The following is a 19,927-nucleotide window of genomic DNA, read 5'->3' as shown; positions in this document are numbered from 1 at the left end:
GCCCACCCTCCAGCCTGCTTTGGAACCAGCATGGGCTAGAGTGTACTTGAGGGCCTAAGACCTTTCTCAAATGTGCCCTACTGTGTAAATACAGATTCCGAGTTCTCTTTAAAAGCCAATTTCAGGCCCAATAATTTGGTGCCTTAGCAATAATAAATAGCAATAAATAATCATTTAGATTGTGCCTGTATCCGTCAGGATTCCAAAGTAGTTTACAAACAAACCAGTATCCAAACTCTAGGGATCATTTCACCTCCCCAGTGAAATGCAGTCAGCTCTGGGGTGGGGCAGAGAGTTGTTGGCAGTTAGGCCTAGTCTTCACTTACCGGCTGGTCCGGAGGCACGCCATCGATGTTCTGGGATCGATTTATCGCGTCTGGTTAAGACGCGATAAATCGATCCCGGATCGATCCCGGAAGTGCTCACAATCGACGCCGGTACTCCAGCTCGCCGAGAGGAGTACGCGGCGTCGACGGGGGGAGACTTCCGGCCGCGTCTGGACCGCGGTAAGTCCGGAGTAAGGTACTTCGAATTCAGCTACGTTATTAACGTAGCTGAATTTGCGTACCTTAGTCCGAAGTCCGGACTAAGTGTAGACCAGCCCTTAGAGTTAACAGCAAACAAGACTACCCAACAGTGTAAGATAGTAACAGTATGAATATAGAACACTTATAGCATTTTACATCTTCAAAACATGTGTAAACATTATGTTAAGGAAGTGAAGAAGTTGTATCAATTAAGAATTGCAGGGGGAATTTAGATGAGAAAAATGTAATTACCCAAGTGGTACTTGGCCAGGCCCATCAGGCATATAAAATATGCCATATTAATTTGAAGCCCTACATCATGGGGTACTTTGCAAGTATGGGAGATGAAATGCATTAGCTCAGCTTCACAGGAGATAATTTACTCTTTTGCTGAAAAATCCAATTTCCATATTCAGTTGTTTCTAACTATTTCCTTTTCTTTTTAAGGGAATCAAAAGGAATTTGTGAGTTGGAGGAACACAAGAAAGCCCCTTCAATGATGTGTTGGGGGGGGCAGGGAACAGGAGGGCAGTAGGAATTGTATAGTAACAAAATGCTGTCATAATTGCTGGTGGGCTGGGAACTTGTACCCAAACCTCAGCCTGGCACAAATTTAACCCCCCTGCTCTAAAATAGGGGATTAGATGTAGAGACAAAGATCATGAAGCTAGCAGCAGGGCGAAGCGCATGGATGAAATTCAGGGATCCATCTGGCAGTGTCCTGATTTCCATCTCTCTCTTTTGAAGTCTCAGGAATTGGAGGGTATGTGAGGTCATAGGTGGCTTGAAGATGATTTCAATGCAGCTCTGAGGGATTCTTCCTTGGCTTGTTCACCACGTGTATCCGATCTCACTTATTCAGCCTTTTTCGCTTTCCGTTTCCGTGTGCCTTCATTCAGCTCCTCCTTAGATTTCGCAGGAGGGGAAGTATCATGGGAATCCTCATGGTGGTCATGGTGACTGTTGTACCCACTAGAAACGGAGCCAAAGAGTACTGGGCAGATGAAGCCTTCTATTGGAGCAAACGGCGAGGTATGCAAGTGAGCTGCAGTCATAAACACCTGTCGTGCAACATCAGAGATGGGCAGTTACAGATCACACACCTCACCTGTTAAATACTAATTGGCATAGGCGCCGTCTCCGTGGGTACTCTGGGGCTGGAGCACCCACGGGGAAAAATTGGTGGGTGCTCTGCACCCACCGATAGCTCCCCACCCTGCCCCCCAGCTCACCTCCACCTCCTTCCCTGAGCGCGCCTTCCCTGCTTCTCCCCCAGCTCTCAGCGCTTGCTGCCGAAAAACAGCTGTTTCGTGGCAGCAAGCGCTGGGGGGAAAGGGAGAATGCAGTGTCCAATGGGGCAGGGAGCAGGCGGAGTTGGGACGGGGACTTTGGGGAAGGGATTGGAATGGGGGCGGGGCAGGACTGGGAGGAGGTGGAGAAGGGGTGGGGCGGGGGGCGAGGGTGGGGGTTCAAGCACCCACCAACGCTGGGAAAAGTTGGCATCTATGCTAGTTGGCAAGGAATATTCCTGCCCCCAGCTCCCTGAACCTTTGTAGAGAGAGTGAATATTGCTAAGTGATTTGGGTCTTCAGTGCTGGGACCCTAATCTCCCATATCTTCTGGAAGACTGGGAGAATTCAACCCCCAGTTTCTTTACAGGCTAACTACAGTGTGAACACCCAGGGATATCAATAACAGCCTAGGAGGGTCACCCAGAGCTTGGGCAAGAGCTTGTCCTAGGGCTTCTCTTGAACACAAGCCGATGGAGTCCCTCTGCCTCACTCATTGCTAATTGTCCTTGCCAAAAATGCCATTTTCAACATTTCAGGACAACTACTTTTTAAACTTAATAAAAGAGAAACTCTTACTGCCAACACCCACTGGTCAGAACTGCAGCACCCTACATGGAAATATTCGTATGTTACGTAAGGGGACATTGGATAGAATCTGACTAAACAAAAATGTAAAGCTGCATCCCAGAAGGGAGAGTTTTACATTTAAACTGATTAACTCTTCCAATCTAACTCTTTACCCTGTGGCAATATGCGCACACACACCCCGGCTCCATACCTGTGTGGGGATATGCCTCCCCCAAGCTGCTCTCTCCATAACTCTGTGGCAATCCTGCTCCTGCCAACCTCACTCCATACCCCTATGGTGATACCACCACCCCAACCTGTCTTTGTATCCCTGTGGTGATACATCTCCCCCAGTCTGACTGTGTACTCCAGTGGTGATATGGCCCCCCAACTTAGTTATGTACTCCTGAGGCAATACACACCCCTTCTTTCCTTTGGTTCTGTAGACTCTTTAACTGCAAACCTGTTGTAAACTCACCTTGCAAACAATCATAAACATGGTGAAGAAGAAGATGAGGTTGGCTTTAGAGATGGGGAGCCAGTGAGTCTGCTGCAAGGTGAAGAGGATTGCTCCATACAGACTGGCTTTTGTTGGGCTAGGAAAGAAATTAGATCTCATTTCATACAGCACATCAAGTAGAATTGCACAGAATAGGAGGCACTGTTCTTGGATATGTTCTTGGTCTGAGAGAATTTATTCTAGATACTTACAAGGTCATATGAAGAATTTCATTTGTTTCTGGCTTCCAGACTCCACGCAGCAGCTGCTCAAAATTAGACACCAAGGCAATTCCAGAACCTAGAAAACAGTTAAAGTGGAGTGGTGAAATCACCAAACCAGAAGAGCCCTGCAAAAGCACTTTTCCCAATCATATGGGAACCAGGCTAGTCCTAAAAGGGTCATAAGACCCATTCCTGATCAAAACAAAAGTAATCCTAAAATCAACACTGGAGCCAAAGCTAAACTCTTTTGTACAGCTGTGTAAAGTGTTGTCATGTAGGGGAAGGGAATCTGGTCCCCTTCTCAATCAGCAGGGCTGAAACAGACTACACACCCTCTGTTAGCAAAAACCCTAAGGAAAATGGATTTAAACCTTTTGGCATAGACAGAAATGCCCTGAAAAATATATAGGTGAGAGTCATAGCTAGTGGTTACATGAATGGGACTGGGAACTAAGAGATCTTGAATCTTATCCCCAGATCTGCTACTGACTCCCAGTGTGGCCTCAGGCAATTCTCTGTGCCTCAGTTTCCCCATCAATAAAATGGGAATGATGACCCAATTCATAACTGTGCTACAAGGATTAAAGAATCTTTGTGCTAAGCATCATTATTAGGAACCCATTAGCTTCATCCCTAGCTAACCAGGTCACTACTGAGAGACATGATGCAAGTGCCTCTGCTGCACTTCCAGACTTTCCTCTCCCTCTCTTCAGGGGCTGAGTGTACCACTCATGAGTTATAGTAGCTCAGGATTTACCTTTGACCCAGCCAGTAACCACCATAATGAACCACCCATGGTGGTAATGGTGGTGAGCATGGTGGACTCCAATAGCAATTTTACGAACTCTAACCACCTCCTTCATTGCCACAAAGATGAGCTTCACAGGCAAGAAGCTGACACACTTGTAGAAGAGGTTCATGGGGCAGAAGAAAATCAAATACCTGGAACAAAACCACAAAGAGTTCAAGCAGTGACCCATCTGTCCCAATTGGACTGTGTAGGAGATGGTGAGAGAATAGCGTCTGTGCTGTCATTCTGAGTTACTGAGTCATGGAGAAGGCAGTGCTGGGTGCAGCCTGCACAGAATACAAAATCCCCTTTGGTATTAGGAAACTAAACTTTTCAGTGTCTGTTGAATTCTGCAGACATTTTACCATCATGATCAACAAAAAAGGGTACACAATTCCACTGAAGTGCTTGCACTCACTCCACGTTCACCCCAAACACAGCCTCTTTTCAGGGCCAGTGCAGTGCGTGCTGGTTTTGTAGGCTGTGCTACAGTTTAACTGAGGCATCTGTGAACAGAAATAACCCAAATGTAGGTTAACTTTAGCTCATCTTATCAAAATATAGGTCATCAGATTAATTGAAAACTAAGTCCAGAAATTCAAAAGGCTATTCCATACTCCTCCCTATCTAATCCCCTCCTTTTCCTAATTCACCCAAATTGGACAATGTGAGTACCCGCCCCCTCGACCCTCCCGGAGCTGTACCAAAGTGTGAAAGACTCACCATACTGCCGTGGCCAGGAGCACACTAGAGTTATTGCTGAAATAATCAATAGGAGCTTCCCCAAGTAACATATCAGCAAGAATATAACTTCCAAAGCAATGAAGCATAGCACAAAGCCATGAGGCAACAGGGCTCTGATGGGACATCTCAACAGCTCCTGTGAAACAAGATTCCAATTGAGAAAATATAATCTACACACACATCACAACCCCAAGGCTTTGTCTTGCCAGGAGACTTGACCTGCATGCTCTCCATCAGAAAAAGGGCAGAGAACAGTATTCATGTAAAGATAAACTAATTTTATTGACAGAGATTCCCTCAGTAGGCATATAATCATGAAGCAATTGGACTATCCCAAACAACATAACTGATCAGCTAGGCAGAGAATAATTAAACAAGTGTATGTGAAATAAAATTACAAAGTGGAAGGGCTAACTGCTCTTCCCTCTAACTTCTGATAATCCTCAATAGCGGCAGCTGAGATTCCAGTTGTAACCCAACAAATTTCAGTGCATAGATCTAGGTAGTTTTCTAGGAATTTGCGTTGCACAAAAATGCTAGGTAGAGTTCCATTGACAATAAAAGTAAATCCACACATAACAGGCTGAGATATAAGCATGTGCCACAGGAAGTGAGCCAAGTTTTATTACAGTTTGTGGAGGATGGAAACTATTCTGAGCAGTGTGATGAGGCCTAAAGGCTCCATTTAGAATCATGGCTGGGAGTAGAGCAGTAGTGGGCTAGGAAGCCCCTGCCCCTTAAGAGGAAGAGCATGTCCCACTGGAGGAACAGTTTAAAAGGCCACTGGTCCCTCAGGAAAAGCGGGGGAAGGAGTTGAATGAGGACATAAAGCTGATGTTGAGTTATGTCAGGAGTAGCAACAATTTTTGTGAAGGCTGGCTGCCCTATCAGCAGGGGCTTGGATTCCTGCTGCTGCCTCCACTCTCCTGTGGGTGTGGAAGACCCTAAATCAGATTGATTGAACAGGCCACTAAGACACCGAGGAGAGTCTTCTAAGCCAATGATCATGCCCCAAACTGAAGAAGTTCCAGACTGGTAGGCAGTAACTGGAGGAAAACAATTTGGGATTAGCTCAATAACTAGGCTGGATGCTTTGATAAATCCCTAGGGTCCTGGGTTGGGACCTGGTGGAGCGGATGGGCTTCGGTCTCTACCTTGTCCCTCCCCTTGCTCCTCTGTGGTGTCAGAACCTCTGGGGGAGCAACTGGATCATGTAGGGGTGATTGAGGCTGCAGCTGGGGCCCCTGCTGGGACAACTAGGCTGGCAGAAACCATAAATCTATTAACCTGATCATTAAGCTAGTTAGCCATTGGACTTTCCTGCTACAAGCAGTCATCTTTACACACTAAATCCAATTGCAGAGGGGCTTCCTCTAGGATTCTATGGGATTTTACAGTATTGTGTCCTGTTTAGGATGCTGCAAATAGAGTGTGGAGAGTGCAGTGCCAAGCCAGTCTTCTTTTGCCCCCATATTTCCCATCACCATGGAACCAGAGGCTTGATTTACTCTGAAAGATAAGTCACTAACTTGGTTCTGAGGCATACTTAGAGATGCACTTTATCTAACTAATAGAAGAAAAACCTTGTTTATAGTTTGACATGAGACTACGGTGACCGGGTGTCCGGTTTTCAACCAGAACACCTGGTCGAAAAGGGACCCTGGTGGCTCCAGTCAGCACCGCTGACCGGGCATTAAAAGTCTGGTTGGTGGTGCTGCAGAGCTAAGGCAGGCTAGTCCCTACCTGTCCTGGCTCCGCGCTGCGCCCCAGAAGCAGCCAACACATCCGGCTCATAGGAGGGGGAGGCCAGGGAGCTCTGTGCATTGCCCCCACTCCAGCACCAGCTCCGCACTCCCATTGGCCAGGAACCGCAGCCAATGGGAGCTGTGGGTGTGTTGCCTGCGGGCGAGAGCAACGCACAGAGTTGCCGCACCTCCACCTAGGAGCCAGACCTGCTGCTGGCCACTTCCGGGGTGCAGCGCAGTCTGCAGTGCCAGGACAGGCAGGAAGCCTGCCTTAGCCACCCTGCTTCACCGCTGCCTGGGAGCTGCCAGAGGTAAGCCCATGGCCCAGCCCTAAGCCCCCTCAAGCCAGAGCCCCCTCCTGCACTCCAAATGCCTCATCCCTGGACCCACCCAGAGCCCCTTCCCACAACCTGAACCTCTCATTTCTGGCCCCACCCCAGAGCTTGCACCCCAAGTTAGAGCCCTCACCCCCTCCTTCACCCCAACCCCTGCCCCAGCCCAGTGAAAGTTAGGGTGGGGGGAGAGCGAGCCACCAAGAGAAGGGGAATATAGGGAGCAAGGGGCAGGGCCTCGGGGAAGGGGCGGAGCTAGGGTGTTCAGTTTTGTGGGATTAGAAAGTTGGCAACCCTACATGAGACCCCTGGTGAGACAGGGGATCTTATTGTTTACATGACTTAAACTCTGGTGAAAGTGCCAGACTGACAGAAGTCCCAAGCAACAGTGAAAGCTGCCCTGATAGGTACCTCAACTCGGACTCAGGGGGCCACTACTCCTGTAGAGATGAAGGGAGTTCAGTCTCTGGCTCATTTGCTCATTGGCCTCTCGGAGACTGGCAAAAAGGGGAATAGTTCAGCCTCTATGAATATTGAGCATTGCCCAGTAGACTTTGGAAGAAAGGTGCCCATTATGAACATGGTTTCTATGCTTTGGACACCTGTTCTCTGGGCACTGGACTCAGACCCACCAACTCGTTTAATTCAGGGACCACTGAACAGCCAAGAGACAGTAAACAATTTTTGGTCACAACCAACTCTCATGGAGTCACAGGGTCTGCTCTAGGCCCCAGTCACAGGGTATACTCGGGGCGGGGGCAGCACGCAGAGCCCCCTGGCCTCCCCCTCCTATGAGCTGGACGTGTTGGCTGCTTCTGGAGCGCATCGCGGAGCCAGGACGGGTAGGGACTAGCCTGTCTTAGCTCTGCAGCACCACGAACCAGACTTTTAACTCCCGGTCAGCGGTGCTAACTGGAGCCACCAGGGTCCCTTTTTGACCAGGTGTTCCGGTCGAAAACCGGATCCTGGTCACCGTAGTCTCATGTCAAACTATGGTAACCAGTCTCCTGGGAGTGACCCTTTAGTGTCCCAGGCTCCTGTAATTCCAGAGGGGCAGGCCCAGGGCCTCCAAGACTGGGCCTTCAGCACCAGTAATTGCTGTCTTTCTCCATGGCTCCCTGCAATAAATCCAGTCAAGCCAGAGTCCTGTGAGAGGCTTATACTGAGCCCCTTCAGGGTGCATTTATCTCAGGGAGTATTTACAGCGACACAGGCAGCCTTTAAAAAAACCGAGGCAGCCATTTATTAATCACCTGGCTACACAATCTTATGGTCCTTATGTTAGCACAGAGACACAGAAGTTACACAGAACATGCGTCTGACGAAGTGGGTATTCACCCACGAAAGCTTATGCTCCAATACATCTGTTAGTCTTAAAGGTGCCACAGGACCCTCTGTTGCTTTTTACAGAAGTTACACTGTAGTCCAGGGGTCGGCAACCTTTCAGAAGTGGTGTGCCAAGTCTTCATTTATTTGCGGTAATTTAAGGTTTTGCGTGACAGTAATACATTTTACATTCACAGGGGCCAGCGGATGGAACTCCAGACTGGCAGCGGGCTGAGCGGACCGGCTGAGCGGCTCAGCCTGCTGCTGGTCTGGGGTTCCAGCCACCGGCCCCGCTCAGGCCAGCAGCAGCAGGCTGAGCGGGGCCGGCGGCCGGGACCCCAGGCCAGCAGCAGCAGGCTGAGCGGGGCCGGCGGCCGGGACCCCAGGCCAGCAGCAGCAGGCTGAGCGGGGCCGGCGGCCGGGACCCCAGGCCAGCAGCAGCGTGCCACAGTAAATCAGCTCATGTGCCGACCCCTGCGTAGTCCATCCTAGACAAACCAGTGCCATGATGAGCCAGCCAAGCTGTAATGGACTCCAGCTGTGGCTCTCCCCAGGTCTGGGCTCCTCAGGCCCTCCAAAAAGCAGCCCTTCTTCTAGTCACCTGACACCTTGTTCTCCAGCTCAGTTCACAAGTCTGACCTCCAGCTGCTGGGGTTTCCTGCTGTTTCATTGGGGCATCTTTTTGTCTTGCTGGACTCTCTGATTTGAGTGAGGTTAAGCCAGTTCTTCAATGACTCCATTTATTCCACCCAGACAGGGAGGTGAGACACACACCTCCTTGCTCCTGAAACAGTGCAGGAGACATGTTAACTCCAGCAATGCAACATTCGGGGGAAACTGAGGCATGCCTAGGATTAATAAAAAGTTACAGAAAATTCCCACTTCCAGTCCACTCTAGGCTGGCATGAAGAACTGACAACAAACAGGTGAAGAGCTCTATGTCCTGCTACAGATTCCCCCACAGAACATGTAGGGCAGAATGACTCCATCTGTAGTCTAGTTAGTGTTAATACTTAAGTACTAAGTATAAGTATCAAGGACACTAACAAAAACCCATCTAGAACTTTATTAGCTTATTTCTAAAGCGGCCTCCAGCTAAGGTGACTGGGTTGCTGGGAAAAAACACACAGTAAAACCATTCTGATCAAGAGCTCTTAGAACTTATACAGGACAAAACAAAGAGAGGCCATCTAGTACAGGAAAAAGCGGGGACACAGGGTCAACAAGCTCAGATTAAATCATCTATTAAAATAAAAAATGATTAAGGTGTTGCTTAGGAGATTGCAAGGAATAGTCACGTTCATGTCCTAGGACTCATCACTGCAAAAGCCCAATCACTTGCTAGCCTTAACCATGACAATGAGACACAACACGATTTTCAAGGAGGTGGTCTTAAATTTGGACAGACCTGATTTTAAGCAGGACAAGACCTCTGGTATCTATTTTCCTTGCTCCAGGCTAGGAGAAGAGATAGCAGCCTTGTTAAGATTTATATTTATTTATTATAAAATATTCTTCCAGATGTCTTGCAGGTATTACAAAGCAGCATATTAAATTCATTTTCATCTGTTTATATTATATTAATGTGCTCTCTGTGCTTTAGAGACTGTTTGATTTGCAGGTCCCTTTCACAAGGTGTTACAGTTCAACTAGACAAAATTCCAGTGAAGGTGAAGAGACTGGAATAAGAAATGCAAACAAGTCTATGAGTTTCTGCAACCTGTGTGAGATCTGAGGGGTCGGGATTGTGTAGATGAGCCCATAGAGAGCTCTTGTTCTCCCTGAATTAATCAATGTCCTGTTGCTCAGGACACTAACACTAAACTCTCAATAAGGAAAACTTCCCATTTCTTCTTTGCCCATATTTATTTCATAACTATAGAGCCATGTAGGGCCAGAAGCTGGTCTGTTTTGATAGTTCTACCCTATATATCTTGAAACTTCGTAACATTTTCAATGTGATAGGGACAGTGGAATTCTCTTCAATTCTTTTAAACTTTATTTTTGTTTCATTATGTGAATATATATAAAAACAAAGTTCTATAAATACATTCACAAGATGGAAATACCATATAAATAATCATTAGGGCTGTCAAGTGATTAAAAAAATAATCATGATTAATCATGCGATTAAAAAGATTAATTGTGCGATTAATCGCACTGTTAAACAATAATAGAATACCATTTATTTAAATGTTTTGGATGTTTTCTACGTTTACAAATATACTTATTTCAGTTACAACCCAGAATACCAAGTGTACGGTGCTCACTTTATATTTTTGATTACAGATATTTGTGCTGTAAAAAACAAAAGAACGAGTATTTTTCAGTTTACCTCATACAAGAACTGTAATGCAATCTCTTTATCATGAAAGTTGAACTTGCAAATGTAGAATCATGTACAAAAAAGAACTGCACTCAAAAACAAAACAATGTACAACTTTAGAGCCTACAAGTCCACTCAGTCCTACTTCTTGTTCATCCAGTCACTCAGACAAACAAGTTTGTTTACATTTGCAGGAGATAATGCTGCCTGCTTCTTGTTTACAATGTCACCTGAAAGTGAGAACAGGCGTTCTCATGGCACTGTTGTAGCCGGCATTGCAAGATATTTACGTACCAGATTCGCTAAAGATTCATATGTCCCTTTATCTTCAACCACCATTCCAGAGGACATGCGTCCATACTGATGACAGGTTCTGCTCGATAATGATCCAAATCAGTGTAGACTGATGCATTTACACTTTAATCATCTGAGTCAGATGCCACCAGCAGAAGGTTGATTTTCTTTCTTGATGGTTTGGGTTCTGTAGTTTCCGCATCGGAGTGGTGCTCTTTTAAGACTTCTGAAAGCATGCTACACACCTCGTCCCTCTCAGATTTTCGAAGGGACTTCAGATTCTTAAACCTTGGGTTGAGTGCTGTAGCTATCTTTAGAAATCTCACATTGGTACCTTCTTTGCAATTTGTCAAATCTTCAGAGAAAATGTTCTTAAAATGAACTACATGTGCTGGGTCATCATCCAAGACTGCTATAATATGAAATACATGGCAGAATGCGGGTAAAACAGAGCAGGAGACATACTCTTCTCCCCCAAGGAGTTCAGTCAAAATGTAATTAATGCATTATTTTTTTAATGAGCGTCGTCAGCGTGAAAGCATGTCCTCTGGAATGGTAGCCAAAGCATGAAGGAGCATACGAATGTTTAACATATCTGGCATGTAAATACCTTGCAATGACGACTACAAACGTGCCATGCGAATGCCTGTTCTCACTTTCAGGTGACATTGTAAATAAGAAGCTAGCAGCATTATCTCCAGTAAATGTAATTGTTTGTCTTAGCAATTGGCTGAATAAGAAGTAGGACTGAGTGGACTTGCAGGCTCTAAAGTTCTACATTGTTTTGCTTTTGAGTGCAGTTATGTAAGGAAAAAAAATCTACATTTGTAAGTTGCACTTTCCCGATAAAGAGATTTCATTATGGTACTTGTATAAGGTGAATTGAAAAACACACTTTCTTGATCGTTTTTACAGTGCAAATATTTTTAATAAAAATATAAAGTAAGCACTGTCCACTTTGTATTCTGTGTTGTAATTTATATCAATATATTTGAAAATGTAGAAAAACATCCAAAAATAGTTAAATTTCAATTTTTGTTCTTTTGTTTAACAGTGTGATTAAAACTGCGATTAATCGCGATTAATTTTGAGTTAATTGTAGGAGTTAACTGTGATTAATCAACAGCCTTAATAACAATTCAATATTCATTGTTCTGTCCACGTCTTACAAATAAACTCTAAACCTGCAGAGTTTATGCAGGACATCAATTATTGAGGTGACTCAATAGATAAATAACCTATGAGTACTGGGGACAAACATATATTAAACTGCAAAAGTATCCAGTAGTTTCATGTGTAACCAGACAGCCTCGTATTTTTTTCTAAGCATTTTTATAAGACAGTCTTCCTCCTCCACCATTAATGCAGAAGTAGAAAGCTCACTAAGCCAGTCTGTGTCTGAGGGCAGAATTGCAGATTACTGTTTTCTCCACATAATTTTTTTGGCTACTAAAATAGTTACTGCAATCTATTTCTTAATGATAACTGATAATAACAACTCATCTAGCACTCCTAAAATACACAAGCTTGGAGAAGGAACAATAGCAACACTCTCTTTTTGAGAGAGCACTGTATATGGTGTTCCAGAACGCGTGCATTTTTTAACAGGTATAGAGATGTGTAAAAGGTTGGTATATAGCTGTTTGCATCTCCTTGACAATAGTTGATTGCAACAATCTAACCTTAAACAAATATTCTGGAGGCCAGTAGTACCTGCTTATTATCTTGTTCTGGAAGAATCGCAAGGATAAAGAACTCAAAGTATCTTTCACATTAAGCCAGGATATTCTCCCAGGTTTCTGTTGTGAGAATAAGGCTAAATTGGTGGTTGTTGCTTTTTTCCCTCCTTACTATCCCCCACCCCCGGTGTTCTTTGAAATTGAGAGGGTAATGCAAAGCATTAAGCCACCTATAAATAATTCCTATAAAGTGACTTTTGTTTCCATATTAACATGCTCTTCCAGAGGTGAGAGAGATGAAACAGACCAGTTGTCCCCTATCCTTGCATGAATCCTTGAGCATAGCTGCTGAAAGAAGGAACTGTGAGACAGCAGTAGTTATTTGTTACACTGACCTCTTTCAATTACATGTGTATCATCCTGAATTATATATTTAATTTTTGTTAATTCTTTTTCTATCCAAATTTTCTTACACATGGAATTGGACTTGATCCTGAGGCAGGGGTTATCTCATAGTTGTGTGAGAAGAGAATTAGTAAGATGATGTTGTAATCATCTTAATGTGTTGCATGATGCCCCATGTAGATTCAAAGATTGGATTTTTCCTTAAGGGTGTGGGTAGCCTCTTAAGGTATAGAATCATGGAATCATAGAATCATAGAATATCAGGGTTGGAAAGGACCTCAGGAGGTCATCTAGTCCGATTCCCTGCTCAAAGCAGGACCAACACCAACTAAATCATCCCAGCCAGGGCTTTGTCAAGCCGGGTTTGTTAAAAACCTCCAAGGAAGGAGATTCCACCACCTCCCTAGGTAACGCATTCCAGTGCTTCACCACCCTCCTAGTGAAACACTGTTTCCTAATATCCAACCTAGACCTCCCTCACTGCAACTTGAGACCATTGCTCCTTGTTCTGTCATCTGCCACCACTGAGAACAGCCGAGCTCCATCCTCTTTGGAACCCCCTCTTCAGGTAGTTGAAAGCAGCTATCAAATCCCCCCTCATTCTTCTCTTCTGGAGACTAAACAATCCCAGTTCCCTCAGCCTCTCATAAATCATGTGCTCCAGACCCCTAATCATTTTTGTTGCCTTCCGCTGGACTCTTTCCAATTTTTCCACATCCTTCTTGTAGTGTGGGGCCCAAAACTGGACACAGTACTCCAGATGAGGCCTCACCAATGTCGAATAAAGGAGAACGATCACGTTCCTCGATCTGCTGGCAATGCCCCTACTTATACAGTCCAAAATGCCGTTAGCCTTCTTGGCAACAAGAGCACACTGTTGACTCATATCCAGCTTCTCGTCCACTGTGACCCCTAGGTCCTTTTCTGCAGAACTGCTACCTAGCCATTCGATCCCTAGTCTGTAGCAGTGTATGGGATTCTTCCGTCCTAAGTGCAGGACTCTGCACTTGTCCTTGTTGAACCTCGTCAGGTTTTTTTGGCCCAATCCTCTAATTTGTCTAGGTCCCTCTGTATCCGATCCCTACCCTCCAGTGTATCTACCACGCCTCCCAGTTTAATGTCATCTGCAAACTTGCTGAGAGTGCAGTCCAGACCATCCTCCAGATCATTAATAAAGATATTAAACAAAACCGGCCTCAGGACCGACCCTTGGAGCACTCCGCTTGAAACCGGCTGCCAACTAGACATGGAGCCATTGATCACTACCCGTTGAGCCCGACGATCTAGCCAGCTTTCTATCCACCTTACAGTCCATTCATTCAGCCCATACTTCTTTAACTTGGCAGCAAGAATACTGCACATATAAAAGAAGAGAGGGAACCAAAGGGCATAGCTAAGCTTTTTTTCCTATTTCAATCCCTTCAGTTCTCTTTGTCACTGATTTAATTGAAACTCTACCAATTGCATTAAATGACTATAAATATGATCACAACTTGTGGGCCTCAGCAGACATTGATATGATCTGATTTAATTTAAGTCTATGAACTGGCCAAGAGTAAACCCCTGGTGCAGCTGTTACTCTCTATAGACACCAGAAGGAATGATGATCTGATATTTTGTTTTGGAAACTGATAGCTCGCCACTGTCTAAAAATATGCATTGGCTTCAACCTAGGGGCCCTCTAGAACCCCGCACCACCTGTTCAGCTCATTCATCACAAAATAACCAATTAACCCACAAACAGTGATCCTGAAGCTTTAAGATAAGAGAAAGGGGTTATATGATTCTTTGCTTCTCCTGTGCTAGCTTTCAGCTGCCCTATAGAGTAGAAAATGGGGCCAGTCTATTAGCATAGCTGCTATTTTGCTGCTAATCAACTCCTTACTCCTAAGAACAATCTGTTGCTTTTTGTGTATCAGAAAATTTCCCTCTGCCCCCAAAGTCTACCGTCACAGACATGTTTCTGCAGGGAAACTTTTTAAAAACCAATTCTGCAAGATGCTGTATAACCTTGAACTCATACCAGCATCCTATATATGGTGTTTCAACTAGTGTTTACTAGCTGTCAACTACAAATTGCCAAGTGCTCAGTAAGAAGTAGACTGTCAGGGCCTAACTACTTCTTTGCTTAAAGAAACAGGTCTTGGATTTTTTATTTTACCTTTTGCTGAACCTCAAAAATGATAAAAAGCAACAGAGGGTCCTGTGGCACCTTTGAGACTAACAGAAGTATTGGGAGCATAAGCTTTCATGGGTAAGAACCTCACTTCTTCAGATGCAAGTCAGGTGAGGGTCTTACCCAGGAAAGCTTATGCTCCCAATACTTCTGTTAGTCTCAAAGGTGACACAGGACCTTCTGTTGCTTTTTACAGATTCAGACTAACACGGCTACCCCTCTGATACTCAAAAATCATAGGCACAAATGCATGCCAAAAAATAAATAAAGTTCTGGGCAGTAAAGATTCTGAATGCAATGAGAAATTATTTTAAAATATTCTGTCAGAACACATTCTTCATCAGAGCTGCCCCCTCCCTGCTCTGTCCAAGTTGGAATCCTTTGAGGTGAAAGCAGCTATTACACCTGGCAAATAATTACCCAACGGGGCCCCTGTCTGCAGGCGACAGAACTCAGTTCAGTAAGTACACTGGCAGGCCATAGAATGAAAGGATGGTAAATTTCTGTTCTGCTAAGTTAACATTATACACCATTACCAACAAAGCCTCACTTCAGTAATAAGACTGGAGCCTGCCTTAGTCAAATTATGCCTAGCCCACACTACTCAGCTATAAAGAGAACTCTCTCTCAAATATGTTTGGGACAGCTGAAAAATCAGTAAAAATAAAATAACTATGATAGCTTTTTAGGCAGTGTCTTTAGGAGTTAATATCAGCCTTGAAGTTTACATACAGCATCGCTGATCTCATCTGCCATACAACACCATGTAATCTCACCCAAAAAGCAAATAGTATATTACTATCCACTCCCTGATCTCAACTATAGAAGCTATAGACTGAATGAGACTAGGAATGCAGCAAGAGGCTACACACACTGCTCTGCAACCCAAGAATGTTTTTACCTGGCTTGCATACTTAAATCATGTTTTTATTTATCTTCTTAGTCACTTAAGTATTCATCTCAGGGCTTCCTGTTGGGAGTGGCCTGTAAGTGATCAAACAAGGAAAACCACAAAGCTCTATTTAAATCCTCTAGTACAGAAATCTACTTTACACCGAATAAAGCAGAATCTGAGCATGCCAAAGTCACACTGACATGGATTATTCCTTATTTATTAGGTAATTATGCTGACAAATTCAGAGGTGGATTATTATTTTTTTTTGAGGGACATCTTCATATATTGCTGATGTCCAACCAGTCACCTTGTCCAAAAGCTGACTGATTCTGGATAGGAATGAAATATCCATTCAAACAGAACAATTCCTGAACCCCAGATATGCTGCCTCAAAGGCACTGCATGGAGAACTTTAAGAATATTTGTAAAGTTTACATCTCCCTTCAGTTTAGGATTTTTAGGGTGTTCCAGGGACCTTCTCGGTTCTGGTAAATTTCCAAGTCATACTGCCCAGGTTTGCTACCCTCTAGAACTGGATACTAACCAAATTACATTAAAGATGACACAAATCACTCTTATCTGAAAAGCATGGTCTAATAACAAGTCATTTACAATCAAACCTTTGGTGGCAGAATTCCTGTACAAGCTAATTTAATTCCAATCCATTTACAGGAGCTTTGACCTCTCTCTTTGGCACAAATAAGGATGGTGACAAGGCATATACATGGAATCCATGCAAAAACCATAAGGGCTGCATTCTACAATATCCGCTTGGTACTCCCATGACCTCAGTGAGTAGCACAGGTGAAGCAACAGCAGAATTCAGAACATGAAGTCTAAAAATGACAGATTTAATTTCCATGCTTTTGTTGTTGGTCTAAATGCTCGTTAGAGGAATGACTTGCTAGGTGGATGTAGTGTGAATATTTTCACACTGACAAATATCAGAATGCCTTTAGATGGGCATAGTCAACTGGCAGAGAGAGACCTCTCATTTATGGTTTCTTTGAGCAATGATGTCAGCCATGGCTAGTCCATGCAGGCATAATGCAGGCAGGGGCCATGAGAGCTGTGCACACACTGATCTGCCACTGCACATTAATTCTGATCTGCAATACTAGTTACAGGACCTCACACATCTCTGCTAATGCATCTCATTCCTGATTTGCTATACCAGTTCTGGTCTCTTACTGAGCAGAAGCTGCCAAATTTTGTGGCAGCACTGGTGGACATTAGGATGCGGCTTCAGCTGCAGTATGAACCCAGGTCTCTTATAGTAAAAGGGGAGGATACTAATTCACTCCCCTCCCCTCCCATCCTCCCAGCGCTAGCCCCGTCCAGTTAAGTAGACCTGCTGCTAAGTGGTTCAAAGGATTCATGTACTCTTCCTTCTGATTAGACTCATCTTACCAGGAAGTAACTGAGAATTCTTGTTTTTATTATTTTATAACCAAATAAAATTAGTTTCCAAGAGAAGATTTCTCTGCTAGTTGTCACGCTGAGCTCAAAACCAGTCAAATCAGGAACCATTTTTTTAATGCACTGATGGAGAAAAATGATGCTATTAATGGGAATCTTTGCTGCATTTTTTTTTTTTTAATTTTTTTTGGAGAACAGACAATCACACTCTGGCAATTACAGACCAGTAAGTCTAACGTCAGTACCAGGCAAATTAGTTGAAACAATAGTAAAGAATAAAATGGTCAGACACATAGAAGAACATAAATTGTTGGGCAAAAGTCAACATGCTTTCTGTAAAGAGAAATCATGTCTTACTAAGCTATTAGAGTTCTTTGAAGGGGTTAAACATGTGGACAAAGGGGATCCAGTGGATATAGTGTACTTAGATTTCCAGAAAGCCTTTGACAAGGTCCCTCACCAAAGGCTCTTATGTAAATTAAGTTGTTATGGGATGAGAGAAGATCTTTCATGGATTGAGAACTGGTTACAAAAAAAGACAGGGAACAAAGGGTTAGAATAAATGGTAGATTTTCAAAGAGGTAACTAGTGGTGTTCCCCAAGTATCAGTCCTAGGACCAAGCCTATTCAACTTATTCATAAATGATCTGGAGAAAGGGGTAAACAGTGAGGTGGCAAAGTTTGCAGATGATACTAAACTGCTCAAGATCGTTTACTCTTAAGTCAGTACAGTGCTTTGAACCATAAAGCACTGCAAGTGCTCAATGCTATTTACTGATGTTTTCATGCACAGGCACCTTTTTCTACCTCTATATCCCAGCCAATTCAGTGCAATTAAAAAAATCTTAATTGGTATGACAAACTATGCAGTCATTGCCATAGGTTAGAGTACAGTAATGCCAAGTGTCTCTGTCAGTACATCAACTGCCTACTCCGACTAGGGTTATGCAGCCATATCTATGTTCATTTTATATTCTTGACTAAATGACAGATTACTACAGAGCAGACTACAGTCTGTCATTTCTTTCCTTTGGCCTTAGGTTAGGCACATTTTCCATCTATGACTCTTGCCCATCCCACATGTTGGAACCCCTCAACTCCTGTGTTCAAGATCTTTCATAGCATGACAAGCTACAGTCTTGCCCAAGTTCATGCACAGGAACACTGAGTGTTCCACTTATCACAGTCTAATCAGCATTGCTCTAGGACAGTTTCACAGTCCTTTAGCCCTATCTGGCATTATTGTCCAGATTGCTTCAGTGATGGGATACTACATAGTGTGGTGCCATTTCTTTCCTTTCTCCTAGTGCTGTTAACTTTTTCTTCCTTGCTTTTTATTAGCAGAATCAGTTAATTGGAAGATGCTTCAGGCTTATACTTCTTGGTATTTTGAACACTGATGTCGAAATTTCTTATTTTCAACCTTGGCATGGTTACCTTGTGGATCCTCCTAGGGTCTCCTGGCCAGTGTTTCCTGAACTCTCTATGCCAGTTTGTTGTTTCTAAGCGTAGTGGGCATCTGCCTAGTTTGTGTATTTCAGTGGGAGTGAGGTATGGGCAAGGGAGACATTTCTGTGCAGGGATCTAGAGAGCAGTTCCTCTGTTGTGATTTTCCATCTCCCCCCCTGCCGGAGGGCAGCGTATTGTCCCTCGCTACCCCTCTCCCTACCCGCTGAGTGACAGAGGCTATTTTCTGAAGTCGATGATCATTTACCAGACCTGCTTGTCCCCGACCTTATATAGACGCGGCCTGTGCTGCACACCCCCTGGGGAGGGGATCCCAGAGGGCATGGGAATGGAAGGAAGAGACGATGGGGCAGTCGGGTGTAGAGGGCTATGGGAGGGCTGCTGGAGGGGATGAAGGGGAATAAGGGACCCCATTGGCCAGGGGCCAGCTTGAGGGTCTGGGGCAGTCTGAGGGGGATTGGGGGATGGGTGACCCCCCATAAGCCCCGAGGCAGCCTGAGGGAGATGGAGGGGGAACCCCCCATTCCCCCACTTTCTGCGCTGCCGGGAAAGCGGGCCCCCAGCAGCTGTCCTGCCCTAGCGGGGCCCCCTGGCTAAGCTGGGGTGTCGGCTATGGGGCACAGGCAGCCCGTGACCCACAGACACACCGCTCCCGCACTGACCTGGCTCGTACTTGAGGTAGAGGATGGAGACGATGAAGTAGCCCAGGTCGAAGAGCGGGAAGACGGGCACCCGGGCGAAGGCGGCCGCCAGCTCCCCGAGCTGCAGGGCCCCCGCGAGCTCCATGGCCGCAGCCTCCCTCCCACCCGGGCAGAGAGCGGGGCCGGGGAGCCGGGCAGCGCTCGGAGCCCAGGGCACTGGGCCGCCCACCCGCTGCCGGGCCCTGGCTCGCGTCGGAGCCGCCCCCTCCTGTCGGGCCGCCCCCGGGCCCGCCTCCTCCGCTGCCCTGTCCAGCCGCCGCGCTCTCGTCTGCAGGGCCAGACTGCCCCAGACCCTCCCCGGGCCCAGACCCTGGGCACAGAACCCGCCCGGCTCCTCTGGTCCCCCAGTCCCAGACCCTGTGCACAAAACCCGCCCAGCTCCTCTGGTCCCCCGGTCCCCGGGCCCAGACCCTGTGCACAAAACCTCCCCGGTCCCTGGGCACAGACCCTGGGCACAAAACCTCCCCGATCCCTGGGCACAGACCCTGGGCACAAAACCTCCCAGCTCCTCTGGTCCCC

The 19,927-nt window shown here is 45.5% G+C and overlaps 1 protein-coding gene across 2 annotated transcripts; it reads right to left on the bottom strand.

Moving 5' to 3' along the window:
- Positions 1-610: 610 nt before the first annotated feature.
- On the bottom strand, positions 611-19,579 carry TMEM38A (transmembrane protein 38A). Of its 2 annotated transcripts, none has more exons than XM_034755000.1 (6): positions 19,381-19,579; positions 4,623-4,779; positions 3,867-4,051; positions 3,098-3,185; positions 2,865-2,982; positions 611-1,588 (listed from the first exon to the last, which is right to left on the bottom strand). In XM_034755000.1, exons 2-6 carry the CDS (start codon positions 4,766-4,768, stop codon positions 1,382-1,384), a joined length of 744 nt encoding a protein of 247 aa, XP_034610891.1. In that variant the 5' UTR covers positions 4,769-4,779; positions 19,381-19,579; the 3' UTR covers positions 611-1,381. The 2 variants fall into 2 exon arrangements, with proteins under 2 accessions (XP_034610891.1, XP_034610889.1); XM_034754998.1 differs by having other exon boundaries at positions 19,370-19,578.
- Between the last annotated feature and the right edge of the window lie 348 nt (positions 19,580-19,927).

The sequence above is a fragment of the Trachemys scripta genome, chromosome 22 (genome assembly GCF_013100865.1).
Source record: "Trachemys scripta elegans isolate TJP31775 chromosome 22, CAS_Tse_1.0, whole genome shotgun sequence".
Lineage (NCBI taxonomy): Eukaryota > Metazoa > Chordata > Testudines > Emydidae > Trachemys > Trachemys scripta.
Note: the sequence above shows the minus strand (reverse complement) of the source record. Positions and strands in the feature narration are given on the sequence as shown.